The sequence below is a fragment of the Pongo pygmaeus genome, chromosome 3 (assembly GCF_028885625.2).
Source record: "Pongo pygmaeus isolate AG05252 chromosome 3, NHGRI_mPonPyg2-v2.0_pri, whole genome shotgun sequence".
Lineage (NCBI taxonomy): Eukaryota > Metazoa > Chordata > Mammalia > Primates > Hominidae > Pongo > Pongo pygmaeus.
The window spans coordinates 150,453,177-150,470,363 of NC_072376.2; the positions used below are offsets into that span (position 1 = coordinate 150,453,177).

The 17,187-nt window shown below is 36.3% G+C and overlaps 1 protein-coding gene across 4 annotated transcripts; it reads right to left on the reverse strand.

Moving 5' to 3' along the window:
• Window positions 1-4,232: 4,232 nt before the first annotated feature.
• PCDH18 (protocadherin 18) lies at window positions 4,233-17,110 on the reverse strand. Of its 4 annotated transcripts, none has more exons than XM_054485904.2 (4): window positions 14,146-17,110; window positions 13,279-13,367; window positions 13,025-13,188; window positions 4,233-6,239 (listed from the first exon to the last, which is right to left on the reverse strand). In XM_054485904.2, exons 1-4 carry the CDS (start codon window positions 16,630-16,632, stop codon window positions 5,572-5,574), a joined length of 3,408 nt encoding a protein of 1,135 aa, XP_054341879.1. In that variant the 5' UTR covers window positions 16,633-17,110; the 3' UTR covers window positions 4,233-5,571. The 4 variants fall into 4 exon arrangements, with proteins under 4 accessions (XP_054341879.1, XP_054341880.1, XP_063520201.1 ...); XM_054485905.2 differs by having other exon boundaries at window positions 13,279-13,364; window positions 14,146-17,087; XM_063664131.1 differs by having other exon boundaries at window positions 4,233-6,244; window positions 13,279-13,364; window positions 14,146-17,085.
• Window positions 17,111-17,187: the final 77 nt, after the last annotated feature.

Sequence of the window (17,187 nt, forward strand, 5' to 3'; positions counted from 1 at the left end):
CTTCTCATTAAACCAATAAATCATAGGCAAGGTTTATTGAGAACAAAATGTATTAGCTTTATATATCAAAATTATGATCCCTATTATATCAATAACAAAGAAAAGACATAAGAAAGAAAAGACATAAGAAAAAATATAAAAGACATAAGAAAAAAAAGACAAAGAAAAGACATAAGAAAAAAATATAAAATCTAGGTGATTATATGAGGAACTCTATACATGTGAAAATTTGGAGAGGAGTGCTATAAAATGTGGACAGTAGTGTGAATTATCAAGGAAGAATACCATTAAATAAATAAATTGAAGAGATAAAATCAGAGAAAGCAAACAAGAATTAGGAGCATCTTGCAGAAGTCATAAAAGGAAATAGAAAACTATTATTTTAAAGTGCCAGAGTAGGATGTGTCATTGCAATTTTAAGAGTCAGAAAGTATGAAAATTTTGGTAGCAATTTTTGTGATGCTAGCTCCTCATAAAATGTGTTTAACAGTGCTACAAGTTGTATATGCTAGCATATAATAAAAATATAATAAATTAATAAGAAATATACACTACCACTTCTATATCTATTATATAGTGTCTACCTATTTAATTATTTTATGGGGTTAGATTATATTAAGGGTCCCTATTTTTTCTGGTAGTAAGAGTGTATATACTTGACTATGACCTCAGTTACACAGATAAAGAATGAAACCACAATTTAAGCAATACAATATTTTCAATTTCCATGTAAATATCATTTAATTATCTCAGAAACAGTGACTAGGTTTATTCTAGGAACTTAACTGAACCAGATGATACTTCAGTGGCCCAAATAGCCTAATTTATCAAATTAAAACTTCATTTTATGTAGCATACAGTATTATTGCTATCATTCACAGAGAAATCCAAATATTATAAATGATTACAATCAGTATGGTGTCTTACACTTTCACAACCTAAAACAGCTTATAAATGTAAAAGTGGCTTTATTTTGGGCATTCAACCTGCAATTAAGGAATTTAAATGTGCTGTTCCTTTGAAATGCCTGCACTATTTTTATTCTTCTTTAAACTGACATAAATCTTTAAGACTTTCATATGGTTGGATTTTTTTTTTCTTTTTCTTTTTCTGAGATGGAGTCTCTCTGTATTGCTCAGGCTGGGGTGCAGTGGCTCAATCTCAGCTCACTGCAACCTCTGCCTCTCAGGTTCAAGCAATTCTCTCTGCCTCAGCCTACCGGGTAGCTGGGATTACAGGCGTACACCACCATGCCCGGCTAATTTTTGTATTTTTAGTAGAGACTTGATTTCGCCATGTTGGCCAGACTGGTCTTGAACTCCTGACCTCAAATGACCCGCCTGGCTTGGCCTCCCAAAGTGCTGGGATTATAGGCGTGAGCCACCGTGCCCAGCATCATTTGGTTGGATTTTAATTTTTTTTTGAGATGGAGTCTTACTCTGTAGCCCAGGTTGGAGTGAAGTGGTGCAATCTCAGCTCACTGCAACCTCCACCACCCAGGTTCAAGTGACTCTCCTACCTCAACCTCCCAAGAAGCTGAGATTACAGGTGCATGCCACCACGCCCGGCTAATTTTTGTATTTTTAGTGCAGATGGGGTTTCACCATGTTGGCCAAGCTGGTCTCGACTTCCCGGCCTCAGACCTCAGGTGATCTGCCTGTGTTTTTTTTTTTTTTTTTTTTTTTTTGAGACAGAGTCTTGCTCTGTTGCCCAGGCTGGAGTGCAGTGGCTCGATCTCGGCTCACTGCAACCTCCGCCTCCCCGATTCAAGTGATTCTCCTGCCTCAGCCTCCCAAGTAGCTGGGACTACAGGTGTGCACCACCTCACCTGGCTAATTTATTGTATTTTTTTTCATAAAGATGAGGTATTGCCATATTGGCCATGCTGGTCTCGAACTCCGGGCCTCAAGTGATCCACCTGCCGAGGCCTCCCAAAGTGCTGGGATTACAGGCCTGAGCCACCACACTCAGCAGATTTTTATTTTATTTTTTTTATTTTATTTTATTTTATTTTATTTTATATTTTATTTTATTTTATTTTTTTATTTTATTTTATTTTATTTTATTTTATTTTATATTTTATTTTATTTATTTTATTTTTGAGACAGAGTCTTGCTCTGTCACCCAGGCTGGAGTGTAGTGGTGCAATCTCGGCTCCCTGCAACCTCTGCCTCCTGGGTTCAAGTGATTCTTCTGCCTCTGCCTCCCGAGTAGCTGGGACTACAGGCGTGCACCACCATGCATGGATAATTTTTGTACTTTCAGTAGAGACGGGGTTTCACCATATTTGCCAGGCTGGTCTCAATCTCCTGACTACTCGCCTCGGCCTCCCAAAGTGCTGGGATTACAGGTGTGAGCCACCACGCCCAGTCCAGATTTTAATTTTTATACAGCAACATGTATTGCTTATTCGGAGTTCAGTATATCCTTAATTTTTGAAGTCACTGAAGAAGTCACATTTATGAAAATCAGCTTAGTTTTTTTGTTTCATTCTTGTGATGATACATTATCCAGATATACTGAAATGGAATAGAAATGTCAAAACATGTAAGACAGTCTTGGGACAGTTCTGTTAGTTTCTGCCATGTTGAAAGCTGCCATGTCAGACAATGCATTTTTCACCCATACAAGTAATCCAGTATAATATTGCTCATTTTAAAAATAGATCTACAATCTTTAAATTTTAAAGTGTCAATGTTTCAAATTCATCTTTGAATATTTTCTGATCACCAGTATCAAAAGAATGAAACAAGAAAACTAAGCTGAGTTTCATAAATGTGACTTCTTCAGTGACTTCAATAAGACAATAACTTAATAACTCACTCATCTTTACCTTAATAGTTACCTATTGGTAAGTGGCAAATTTAAATATTTGTGACAGGAAGAACAACAATTTAAATGATTAACAATGTTATAAGCCCCATCTGCTAAGATCAATAAGTAAATCAATAAACAATTAATAACAATGTTAATAACTTACAAGAATTTGAAGAAAGCTAATTCTCATCATTCTATAAACAAGCATTTAAGGAGGATTTGTTAAGCAATAGATTCAGTTTTGAGTTACATTTTTTGAAGATAATTTCCTTAATATATGATTATCATTGAAGAACATTTCAAATAATCCATTAGAATGAAAGGGATTAAAAATAATAAGTGGAGGAAAGAATGTGTCAGTGCTTTTTTGTTGTTTCAATCTGAGGAAGGGTAGGGTATCAAAAAAGAGGTGATACAAACTTGATGAGAGATTAGATTGCTATGATAGCATCAGACATCCCAGCTTTCACTAAAAGGATATTACTTGGTGAAAGGAACAGAAGCAAAAAGCTAAAATCTTGCACTTATATTCTCTTAATCTGTGGACATGGGAAGCAATAATAAATGGAGAAGGCTGGAGAAACAAGGGAATTTGAGACATGAAATTCTTGGAATATGGACAATACACAAAAGTTTTGTGTTGAATGAAATATTGCATTTTATTTATTTCACATTATTCAAAATAGCGGTTTTCAGCTTAGCTTCCCATATTACTGCTGGTGCTTTAAATTAACAACAGTGAGGATATAAAAGTCTTTTTCTTAATGGTAATATACACTGAAAGGAAGTGAAGTTGAAAGGCAGAATGTATTTAAATATGGTTAGCGTTCGTGTGTATAATCTACTGAAAAACATACTGAAATTTCACTTGTAATTGCAATCTCTCCTATAAAGGAAAATCTGCCTGTTGAAAGAGGTAATATATTCTATTTAATGTGGTACTCATTTGAGAATTCAAATATCTGAATTTTAGTCACTTTTCAGTTACTTAACTTTCCCAGTATTTCAATTCCCGACTAGCAAGCCAGGGACGATAATATTCTTGCCTCCTGGAAACATTGTAAGGATATCTTTTTATCCTGCACAATTTAATACAAAATGTCCTGAGAAAGTATGTGTTTTTGTAATTTGAAAAATATTCAAGCAATTCTTGCTTGCTTACTCTTTTTTCTTTATTCCCCAAATGCATTTAACTTATTTAGCTGGAATATGGCTTACTATTTTCATTCCCATTACAAGTCTCAAACTCATTCCTTTTCCATTGTGTTTTTCTTGTTCGCCCAGCCAACTGAATGCTGCCTGTTTATTATTTGAAACTCAACACTGAATCACCCTCTCAGGAAGGGCATGCTGCATGCCAAACTTTTGAACAGATATGTAGGAACAGGACTCTGACTTATAGACAGTTCCTTAGCTTTACTTTAATTTTTCTTTTATTTTCACTGACAGAAAAATTTTCTGAAGAGTACAATCAAGATAGTGTATTATTAGAAATAACATTAATAGAAGCTTGGTCAGAAATGATAACAGTCATAATAAGCATCTCTCTCACCAAGGCATTCCACACAGAGAGATCACAGCACAATAAATAAAGGATTTCTCATTTGCCACACAACAAATAAAACAATTGCAGTAACAAAAATGCGATTTTATAAATGTTCTTATACTAAAAATAAAAGCAAAAATATGAGATCATGCACTGGAGACAATAGCTAAAAATGAATAGTTATAACAAAAAAAGACAACATTCCAAAAGATTAAAATGTTCAAGTATTGTGAGAGGAAAGGGGAAGATTCAAAATAGAATGGGTTCAGAATAAGTCAATTATATTTACTACCTTAGGAGAGACACTGACATAACTGTTTTTATCCAGTAATATTTTATGCCATTAGAACACATGCTGTTATCCATTTAAAGGACAGATTCCATTTCCTTGGAGCATGTTTCATACCACAAGGATGGAATAAAATTTATTGTTTACCCTAATTATAAGTAGATAATAATATTATGAGAGAAATATTCTCTGGAACAGGCCAGTGTGATGGCCTGGAATAGTAGGGGCCTTGGAGTCAGGAAACATTGACTTTAGTTCTGTTTTCATCATTGTCTATAAGAAGTTCATTTGAGATAATCATCTAATAAATAACCTTCAAGATATTTCTCAGTCCTGAAATAAACTTTCACTTTATCTTTCGATTTTCCTATAAGAGTTCAACTATTAGGGCTAGTAGAAAGTAGAGAAAATAACAATAAAATAAAAATAAAATAAAAAGAATCAACAATTTTAATGATTCTTAATGTCTAAAAAGTTATTGAAAAAAGTGGGATCACTTAATGGAATTAAGAATTGTATAATGCTTCAGTGGGGTTGTTCATACAACATAATAATTCTTCCCCAACAAAACTAATCTAAGCAGTGCCTTTACACTTTGTGGTTGAATTGTGTATCAGATTTGAACAGTGGCTAGTTTCTACATGACTAGGAAAAACATGTCTGTCATGGGAGTAAAAAAATAAAATTTGTTTGTTAAATTACACATAAATATAAGGTACAAATGTATTTTTAAAATACAGATTAAAATAATCACACTTGCATTGTGTACATACGAAAATACAGTATTTAATATTCAATATACACAGACACATTTATGATAAATGCAACTATTTGGCAATGCCAGTTCTTTCAGGGTTTGTTGTTGTTGTTGTTCCCTATTTCCATATACATGGAAACAAAAATGCTTCGCTAAAATCTCCTAGCTCTGGCGGACATCTTGAAGCAGTTTGTTAATCTCTGCCACCAGTTCACTGGCATCCATGAGTTCGTGTTTCCCATCATTGAGGTGGTTGAGCACATTGTCAAAATCATCTTCTTCATAATTTTCAGGGATTTCCTCCATGGCTGGCAGCCATTTTGAAGAAGGCTGCCCACTGGAGTGAGTTCCAAGTGGCGGCCCACAGTTGTTGGTGGGATTTTGAAAATGTGTACTGGCTGCCCATGCCGCTACCCCCTGTGGGTAACCCACAGTTTTGGCTGGCAAGGGTCCCTTCCTGCGCTCCAGGGAGTTGGACCGATCCACCTCACTGCATTCAGAATAGGTGTCCAGGGAAGGCGGTAAGAGACGCTGGAACACACTGCTCATTTCCGAGAGCAGAGATGATGTGCTGGTATCCCCAGTGTCCTCATCGCTTGGGGAGTCCTTTCCAAAGGTGGAAAAACTCTTCTTCTTTTCACCGGAATCTGCAGGCTGAGCGTCATCCTCAAGACTCTGATGTGGATGCTGCTGTTGGGGTTGCGTTGGGAATTCTTCCCCTGGAATGAACATGTTACTCCTATAATCAGAAGACGGTGAGGGCAGTGGTGGCATCCAGCACTGGTCAGAGTGTCCCAGGACCCTGCACTCCTCCGTGCAAAGTCTCATAGCTGCACTCAAGAAAAACAGTGGGGATTCATTATTATACTTAGCACGATTCAAAATGATGCAAAAATGCAATTTTACAATAAAAAATAGAATGAGACAATTTTAAACTATTTCCATGATGCCAACCTATTATTATACACAAAAGCTGGACTACAATTATGGCTTTAATTTGAACACTGGTTTTATAGACCTCCATAAGTGTTATCTTCTGGTGTACTTTTTTTCCTTATTGATCACGTAAGAATATTCTGCTACTTGAATAATGATAAGACGGGTAGATAAAGTATACATGTGAAGAACTAGGTGTGAGTGATGAAATAAGTGCTGAACATAAATTCTAAAGAACAGACTTGTAAGGTGAAACCTATAACTTTAGAATGCCACCCATTAATTCTTGTGTAATACATACCTTTGTGTAACTTCTTCAATATTACTTTAGTTTTAATGGAAGCAATGAGAATATAATAAGGTATAAGATAATTATACTTATTAATCTCTCTTAAAGATATTACAAATTATTTATTGACTTATTACTTAACACAGCAGTGAAAAGTATCCTCAGCTACTGGGTGGCCATCTGCAATTACCCTGTTAAGTTTTCTTTTAAAGTTTCAAAATATATTTATATTCAAATATATGAAAATGTCATCAAAAGATGAAGAATATGAAAAATCCATTCCTTAGGTCTTACAGATGTTCTAATGCTCTTATGGGAATATGAGTGGCCACAATCATAGGAAAAAAAATAGATGATATGAGAAAAGCAGGAAAATAAAGAGGAAAAAACCCCTCTACATTTGGCAAATACAATAACTAAGCTACATGACAAGGAAATGAAAAGATGTAAAATACACTCTATAAACCATTGACTTATTTCAGTGAGAAATAAGTCTCTTCAGTATTATGATTTCATTTTAGAGCAAAGAGCAGAATGCAGAAAATGCAAAATAATTCTCTTAGATTTAAAAGAACATTACGTTGTTACTAGCTATACTTATATATTAAGAGCTAATTTTGTAGATCCATCTACTTTGGAAAGATTCCTCTTCCTCCCAAATTATTGCTAAAAAGATAACTCTTGAAGGATGCCCATTCCCTTATTAGAGGAAACAAGTTGTCTATTGCAGTTACTGTGGTATCACTAGCAACTGGTAAAGTGCCTGCATACAGTAGGTATTCACTACATGTTTTCTAAATAAAACATGAAGAAAATAATGTTGACTTTCTGAAAAAAAAGAAGTAATGGTCTTTGATGGAAGGCGTAGAAATTGCTGCTTTTCTCTGCTTGAATCTGAGATAATTCTGTTCTTAAACTGCAAGAGTCCCAAATATGGACCTCAAGTTTTAATGAAAAGGAGGATAATTTGAGGAACAAAATGAGATCAAGTATTGCGAGTGAGAAAAAAGCTGAATCACTAGGAAACTAGAAATACAATGAAGCAGAAAAAAATGTGGAGAAAGTGTGAACACCAATTCCATGTGAATCAAGGTGGGGAAAGAGAAAGAGGGTAAGCATGAAGAAAAATTGTGCAATTTGTTATGAAAGGTTACATTTAAATAAGCAAGAATGATTTAAGAATAAAAGCTTTTTTAGATTTCCTGACTTCTTGCATTATTACTACTTGGAAATATTTACCAACTTTTTTTTTTAATTTGATGTGGACAAAACAAAAGTGGTTGAAAGTAATTGGAATAACTTAATAGCAATGAGGTTTTCTCAGCAGCAAAATAACAATCATAATGGTAATGATTTTTTTTCCTTCTTAATTCCCCAGGTCTCTGAAAATGGAACTTAGACCTGTCTCTATTGTCTTACTCATATCCTGTCAGAAGGAAGAAAAACAGACCTGCTGACACCTCTTCATTTATTTTATTTAACTCTGTAGTTTTAGGCTTGGGAAGGACTTAGTTGTTTGATTCACTTTATTTTAATGCTTAATGATTGGAGGGAAAGGAAAGGCTTGTAAGAATACTGAAAATGACCTAGTTTTCTAAAGACCTAAATATAATAAACATATAGCCAACAATACAATGCAAAAATACGATTTAGGTAACTAACGCAATCTGAAAGTTCATGCTCAAAAATAAGTTTGGTCATAGAAATTTTTTAAACAGTGAATGTTATTTGCAACTTCATCCCAATAAATAAGTGGAGCTTTAATTGTAAAATAATAAATTAACTTAAAAATGAAAAATAACAAGAAAAATTGATGAGAAAAGACTAATGGAGGGAAGGATGGCAAAAATAAGAGAAATAGAAGAGTAATGGTGCAGAAGAGGGCATTTCTTGCAACTTCATTGATATCGTCAACCTTGTCCCCAGGGAACTGACTGAAAACATTCTCAATCTGTAAGTAATTCAGTGCCACAAATGTTCCATACTATATCCCAGTGATCAGGGCTTGTTGACAAGTGGTGCAAGTGGCTAATCTTTCTGTTGCTCCTTGAAAGCTCTGCTAGGTAGTTAAGTGTCCTCTGGGGAGGGGGAACATGGTGAAAGGAGAGCATCTTCTTTACCACTATAAGACTATGAATTTTGTCACTGCACTGCACCTTATTGGTGGGGCAGGAAGCAGATATATGAGAAGAAATATGTATGCCTTGCTTCTATCAAGTCACTAGTCATCAGGTGATCAATCAGTTATCCATTATGAGTCCGCTACATGTGAAGTGCAACAATAGCACCCTGCTCTCAAAAGTTGTGAAAAGATATAGCTCTAAGTAAAGTGTAGCAAATGATGTCATAAACACAGGCAAAGTGTCAAACTAGATGATGCTAAGGGCATGTCAAGAAAGGAAAAAAGAGTGGAGGTGGAAGCTGAAAAAGAAAGAGCCACCTAAAACAAACTTTGAAAGATGAATAGGATTCAGTTACGCAAAGTGACGAGAAGCCAGTTTCAGGTAGGAAGGACACCATGAGCAAAGCATCAGTGTATTAAGTGAGGAGATGCTTCTAGCTATAACAAAAGATACAAAGATGGCAACATATGAGAGTTAATAAGCTAAGAGGGGATTCCATTGCCCTTTGAATGCCAAGATAAATAGTTTAGTTCAGTGTTGCTGGGAAACAAGAGTTAAGTATTGATTTTGAGCCAAAAATGTGGATTAAAATGTTCTCAAAATGTTGTTCAAGCTGTATGAAAGGAAGATTTGACAAAGGGAGGAGTTACTAGACAGTTAATATCAGTTTGCACACTGACACACTAAACCTGTCATGGAAGAAAGGCCAGAACAGATGGGCTTTCATGGATACCTGCCATGAGAAAGCAGAGAACATAGAATTTAAAAAGAATGTTTAAAGTAAGTAATCAGAGATGACAGACTGATGAAAAGTGGATTGGACTCAATCAAGAAAAATGAGTATCACAAGAAACAAAATCAAACGGCTGTATAAATCATCCTGGTGAAGTGAATGCAATGGAAAATGGAGATTTTTGCGGGCATATGCTTAGTGTTATAGTTCAAAGTTGAATGAGTAAGAAAGTATGTTGGCAAACATGAGCCAACAGACAAAAAATGCATACCAATTTAACTGCTCAAAATGCAGGATATTTGTATGAGAATTAATAGCATGAATGACCAGAAATGACCCCGTTGGCAGGCAATGCAACATAACATAATCTATATTTGTTCAAAGTCTAAGGCAGAAAAACAGTTGGAACAAGACACTTTAGTCCTAGAAATATAAATGCTTTGGAAACTGTGCTGATCTCTTTTAATGGCATTCATATGTGGACTTACATTTTTCTCTACTTGGGATATTTCCTGGGAATATAAATTTGCAAAACACAAGTTTTACACCCTATTATGCCTCCAGAAGTTGCCAGGGTAAACAATAAACTGGAATATGTGTCATCAAAATTATACTCATTAAATAAGGGATAGTTATCTTTGTATAGATACACAGTATGCATATTGCAGTCTACAGTAGTCAAACATGAATATACTTTGCGGACCACTGGTGACTTCCTGGTGCTCTATACCTCCAGGATAGCTTTGACCACACCTCAGATGGAGGCAGGTACCTAGTAAGGCAGAAATGTATCTACCATAATGTATTTTGTTGTAACACAATGTTAGGCACAAGCAAAATAACTCTCCAGCCACACCCATGGTTAAGTATGATTGTGCAAATATGGGATTGTTTTTTCAAAAATTGTCTCATGTTAAGTGGAATTATTAATGATGATATAAAGGTGAACTCCTAATTTTGAATAGAAATGTGATACTGAGGGAGCTTAACATCACTCACTAAACACAATTCAGTTTTCTACAGTTTATCTATGTCTACCTATTGTTTCCCCAATGTCTTTATTCCTTAACATCTATTATTATTATTGTGATTATTATTATTGTGATTATTATTATTATTATTTACTCCAAGTGCTAGAAAACTTCCTTGCCACAAACTTACGTGGAGGTGGCAACTTAGAAAATATAACAAAAAGTAAAAGAACTTTGACCTAAAAAAAAAACTTTATAATTAGCTATTAGATTTCTACAGTTTCAGAATTAAAAGGGACTTTAGGATCATTTAATCCCCAAAATACCAAGGTTATGTAATTAGAGCAGCTATTCAGTTAAGTATGCTGATAAATTTAAATTTCGATGAATAAACATTATACAAATCTAAAAATATATAATACAATATTGATGTCATGCCCACTATGTTACTTTTCTGTTTAATGAAATGAAATTACATTATTTAAAATCAAGGATTAATACTCAAAATTAGGCTTCTGTCAGGATCACAGAATTGTAGTTTAGGCATCTCCTTTATTACCCAAGTATGAATAATAAAACTGATTCTCTTTGAGCAAAGTATCTGATTCTAAATATATTCCACTAAATTTTCAGAGATTTCTGTTCAAATTGGTCAAGAAAGTCTATGCATTAAAAACAAAAACAAAAAACAGACACCATGACTGTGCAAACAGGCTCTCAGGTACACTGCATGCCTTATTGTCTCTAGAAGTCCCCCCATACATTCATCCTGTGAGATATATTATAGTATCTATTACTGTAATAACAGGATTAAATAATCAACATTTAATAGTTACAGAGTATGTCATAAGTCTTTAGAACGTAAGAACAATGAGGACACTCTACTTAAAAACAATTACTACAACAACAAAAACCTGTTACTTCACATACTTGATAGATTAGTGTCTAAGAGTACAGGGATTGGTCCAAATCTCAGTCTCCCAAGTACAAACTGCCTGATTTGAGATGCATTTTCTAACCTTTATAAGTTTCAGTTTCCAAATCTTAAAAAAAAAAAAAAAAATTAGAAACCTGTTACTACTGTCACTACTACTAATTCCTGGCAAAGCCTTAGGAGAGGCAGTGCAGGTATCGAACTCTGCATGAGACTGGAGTAAACCTGGGGGCATAGTTGGTAACTACTATTGCTACTACTATTCCTAATATTAATACCGCTCTGGCTACTGCCATCACTACTTCACTTACGAGTGCTCGAGTTTCTATTCACAGTGGTCCTTTGGTATCCAAAGGGGATTGGTCCAGGCCCCCTGTAGATACCAAAATTGGGTTGCTTATATAAAGTGGTAGGGCAGTTATATAGAGCCTACGCACATCCTCTCAAATACTTTAAATCTTCTCTAGGTTACTAAAAATACCTAATAAATGTAAATGCTATGTAAATAGTTGTTATACTGTATTTTTATTTGTATTGTTTTTTATTGTTGTATTGCTATTTTTTATTGTTTAATCCAAATACTTTTGATTAACAGTTGGTTGAATCTATGGATGTGGAACCTGCTGATATGGAATGTCAGCTATATTGATTTTCTTGAATTCCTGTAGCTGCCTGAGGCTCCCTCATGTTTATTTCCTAAACTCTCTTACTTATCTGTATTCAAAAATAGAGGTGCGATGGAACTAATATGGGTGATATTGTGTTGTTCTATCTTTCATATATCAAATGGCAGTCACTGATCCACATTCAGTGAAACTTGGAAATATAGGCAGCCAAAAGAACACACGTATGTATTCCTAAGGTTGATTTAATATTGCAGTCTTTAGTAGTGGGGCTGCTAGGATAATATAATCAGTATTTACTCAGTTCAGAGAGTTTCTATTGCAGAATTAGAGGGAAGAAACGCTAAGGAAAACGTGGTTCGAAACTTAATAGCATCTCTTCTATCTAGCTGTGTACTTAAAAATTCCACTCTTGGGTCCCTGTGCCTCTTCTACTGTAGCAAAATGAAATGTTGGCAAAAATATTCTGTGCTTACCACTTACAAAGATGCATTCCTTCTCCTATTTTTAATGCTTGAAGTGTACAATTTCTAGTGTATTTTAGTCTCTGATTTTGTGAGTTGGTGCCCATCACAGGAAATGCATCCTCCAAATTACAGTCCAGTTCACCACTCTGTGCCAAAACAGTTTAACTGAATAAAAACCACCACCCAATAATTTTGCAAAGAGTTACACAACCGTGTTCTATGGCTGTATCGGATGAGGTGGAAAGGGGAGGAAAGTGGTTTGTTTTTTTGATTTTTCCCTACCCCTTTCTTCTTGTCCTATGAAGCTGTCATGCTTACTCGTTCTCTTCCAACTGCTTAATGAAATTTAAGAAAACAGTGTTAAAATGTTTCAGTGTCTGTTCATTACTAAACAGTGATGAACATATTATAAAACATATTATAAATACTTTAGTGCAAGGGACAAATAAAGAAACAATATAAGCATGAGAGAAATTTTTCATTTTACTGGTGTCACGGTAGACCTGAAAATAAAGATTTATCTATCACTACCCTCTTACCTGCTGGAATTCTTCCATCTGTGAGAAACAGGTCGCTGAATCCTTCACCCAGCAGCCTATCTATTGGAGAATCTCGCCCCAAATCATAATCACTGTCTCCTGCCTCACTGTCACCACGGCCACTGTCTTTCAAGCTAAATTTGTCCATGTCTTGAAGGGCATATCTGGAAAGATAAATCAGAAAAAAAAATTACAGTTTTTACTCTTCAGCATTTATGTTGAGACTTAATAGGTAACACAAGAATAATTCATACCTATAGCTCCTGGAATATTTGTTTCCTCGAAAACTTGGTCTTGGCTGATATTGCCCCTGGTGAAGCATTGAAAGAAGCTGAGAGACCTGCTGGAAACCAAATAGACAGAACTGATTCCTGGAAACAAGCCTCCAAACACAATCTTTAAGCAAGAAAAACAGTTACTTGCTATTTCAACTAAGTAATTGAACATATTATCTCTATTTAAAAGATTTGCAAATGCTGGACTGTGGCGGACCATGCAGCCAGCTACCAACTATAACTAAAATATATCTCAGAGAGATTTGGATGACCTAATACAACTGACTTTTACTTTGTGAAAGAAGACTCCCTTTCAAATAACTGATTTATTTTCTTTATAATTCAGATAAAGTGACCACCTATAAAAATACATGGAAAATACTGTAAAATACAACACTGTAACTCATGTAGTTTAAAAAACGTCAGGAAATCTTCCAAACTTGGACAAACATAGCATGCATTGAAATAGAAGTCTGAAGGCCTCAGTTTTTTTACTTGTTCAGTAAAGACTATAACCTTGAAAATAAAGCAAGTCTCTACTTTTTGGCTTCCCATTATTTTAATATGGGAAGCAAGGGGACTCTAATTACATAGTCATTTGTGACCTTCACATTTATTTTTCAATATTACACATATTATATGCAAGTTATTTACTTAAGGAAAACTAAAAACAGTATGCTAACGTGTGCATCTTTGCTACATATTCACAATGTAACTTGTATCCTACCTAATTTGCACAGTATTAGTATTGTTACTTATTAATGAAAACATTTAAGAACTAGTAAACACAATTCCTGAACACTAACACCTAACATTGCAATGAATTGATGCGGTTTATGATCTTACCTCAACAGCAGGAGTGGCGTGGGTGAGTTCTAATGAGAAATTCTCTGGCACGTGGTTTGATGAGATTGTCACCAAACTGTTGAGTGACTGGTGACTGTTGTGACTCTGCCGGCTGCCCATCTGCCCTCTTTCTAAGGTAGGAGATGAAGATGGAGACGATCTGTGATGAGATCTGATGGGCAGAGTGCCATTTATGGTAGGCACCAATGTGATGTCCCCTTTGTGAATCTGCCGGGATGGCCTTTTTGGGTGGTGCTGGTAAGTTGATTCGGCCACCCTGCAGTTATAGGATCTAGTGTCTTTCTTCTCGCGGTTACACCTAGTTGCAAATAGCACCATAATAACCAACAACACTGCACAAATTGCTCCTAAGGAAATAATTATTATCATGGAGACATCCAAGGATGCCTGGCTTACTGAAGTCATTGCTGTACTTGTCACCGACTCTGCATATTCAAAGATCATGCACTTCAGAAGGACTTTGGTATGTAGCTGAGGATTGCCTTTGTCCTGAATGATAACTGACAGCTCCCATTCTGTGTAGGGAACAGAATCCATGCTAACGTTGGTATGGATGTCACATGATCGTGGATCAATTATGAAGATATTCTCCTCATTACCTGCTACTATGGCGCAGCTGAGTTCAGCATTCACACCAGAGTCTCTGTCAATTGCCCTTATTCTTGTGACATGAAAGCCACTTTCAGCCCCTTTGGGAATGGTGATTTCTGCCGTATTATTACGCAATGCAGGCCCTATAACCACAGGAACGTTGTCATTTTCATCAATGATGGTGAGCACAACTGTGGTATTGCTTACCAGTTGCTTCGGGCTTCCTCCATCTCTTGCTTCTACCACAAAAGTGATCTGACTCACTTCTTCATGATCAAAGATTCTGAGGGCATAGATGGCTCCATTAGATGGGTCAATGGTTACATATGTAGTTATGGAACTTCCTAGAATAAAACTCTCCAAGATGGTGTATGTCACTTGCCCATTTTCTCCAAGATCAGGATCTGTGGCTGTAACAGTGGTGATATATGCCCCTGGGGAGTTATTTTCTGAAATTACAAATTCATATCGGCTTCTTTGGAAGTGGGGTGGATTGTCATTGATATCATTGATTTGAACTGTAAAATGTTTCACTGTAGAGAGACTGGGTGTCCCCTTGTCCTCAGCGATTACAGTCAAACTATATTCAGATCTCTTTTCTCTATCCAGTGTGGCATTAGTTAAGATTAAATAATTGTTTTCATATGTCTTCTGAAGTTTAAAGTGACCATGTCCATGAAGCTTACAAACTATTTCTCCATTCAGCCCAGAATCCTTGTCCTGAACTCTGACCAAAGCAACAAATGTATCAATAGGATCCCCTTCAAAAATATAAGATATTTCTTCTTTTCCAGGGGACATGAGGTTGATGTTAATTTCAGGTTTATTGTCATTAACATCCACAACCTTAATTATAATTTTGCAATGGGCTGGGATTGAATTTGGACCCAAATCTTGAGCCTGAACATCAATCTCATAGGATTTGGTGATTTCATAATCCACTTGCTTGAAAAGAGTCAAACGTCCTCTTTCGGAATCAATTTTAAAAGTCTCCATAATTTTGGGAGACACATGACTGCTGAAGGAATATACAATTTTCCCATTAGCGCCCTCATCTGGATCTGTGGCATTCAGATCTAAGAGCAAAGTGCCAACCGGGGAGTTTTCTAAGAGTTGTATTATATAAGATTGCTGCTCAAAAGCAGGGCTGTTGTCATTGGAGTCTGAAATGCTTATTTTTAGTATGGATGAGCCAGACCTCTGAGGTACTCCCATGTCTGAGGCAGTGAGCTGAAGCTCATAGCTTGACTTCAGCTCCCGATCTAACTCTCTGACCACTATGAGTTCTGCATACTTGGCTCCATCAGTCCTGGTCCGAACCTCGATATTAAAAAAATCATTGGCAGAGAGCGAGTATGTGTGGAGGGAATTTTCCCCAACATCTGGATCAAATGCACTGTCCAGGGGAATGCGAGTCCCAACTGCTGCACTCTCAGATATCTCAATAGGTATGAGAGATCTTGAAAACTGGGGAGAATTGTCATTAATATCCAGCACTTCAACTTCAATATGGAAAAGCTGCAGATGCTCTGTGGGTAGAGTGATCACATCAAACTCTATGGAACAGTTCAAGTTTTTCTGGCATAGTTGTTCACGGTCAATTGTAGCCCCTATGCTGATTTCCCCATTATCCTCGTTTACTACAAGTAGAGGAGAATTTCCCCTCTGCATGGCTCGAAATCGAACAGTAGAAGGATTAGGTAGCTTCAATAAAACATCAGCCACATCCTCTGATAGTCTTGCAATTACTGATCCAACCCTCTGTTCCTCATAAATCCTGTATTTCAAATTCTTGCCCAGTACATCGTGGTTGAAAGATACTATCAGAAGTGCAAAAACAAACCTAAAGTGCATTTTAGCATTCATTCGGTGCATTGGTCAGTTTATGAGATTTCCCTCACAGAACAAGTTAAAACAGCAAAGCAATTGCCTCAACTTCCTTTGGCAACGTAAAGCTACATTTGGTACTTGAAACTTGAAAGCGTCTCTTAATAACACAGCACAGCAATTAACAGCTCGCAAACTTTTGTTTTATACACACCGTGTCACGACTTCCAGATATCTTCGGCATGGATTCCAGTCCTTGCGTTTGTTTGGTCGTTCGTCCTCTTTCCAGGCAGAAGAGTGTCACCTCCACGTTTTCTCCCTTGTGTAGTCGGAATCCATCTATTGCAGGGTGCCGGCGGAGTCTGCAGTGTGTCTTTCCTGAGCGATTCTTTCTCCCTTTAGCTGCTCGGCTGCAGACTAAACACCCGTGATTGCTGACTCCAGTCTAAAATCTGTACAACTTCACTTCAACTCAGACAAAGCTCTTGCCCAGCGTGTGTTGAATCGCTTCCAGCCAATCAGCGTGCTTCCAAATCAAAAGCTGATGGAGTCACCCAAGGAGGGAGGGCGAGAGTGGAGGGTGGGAGAGAAAGAGACGGAGAA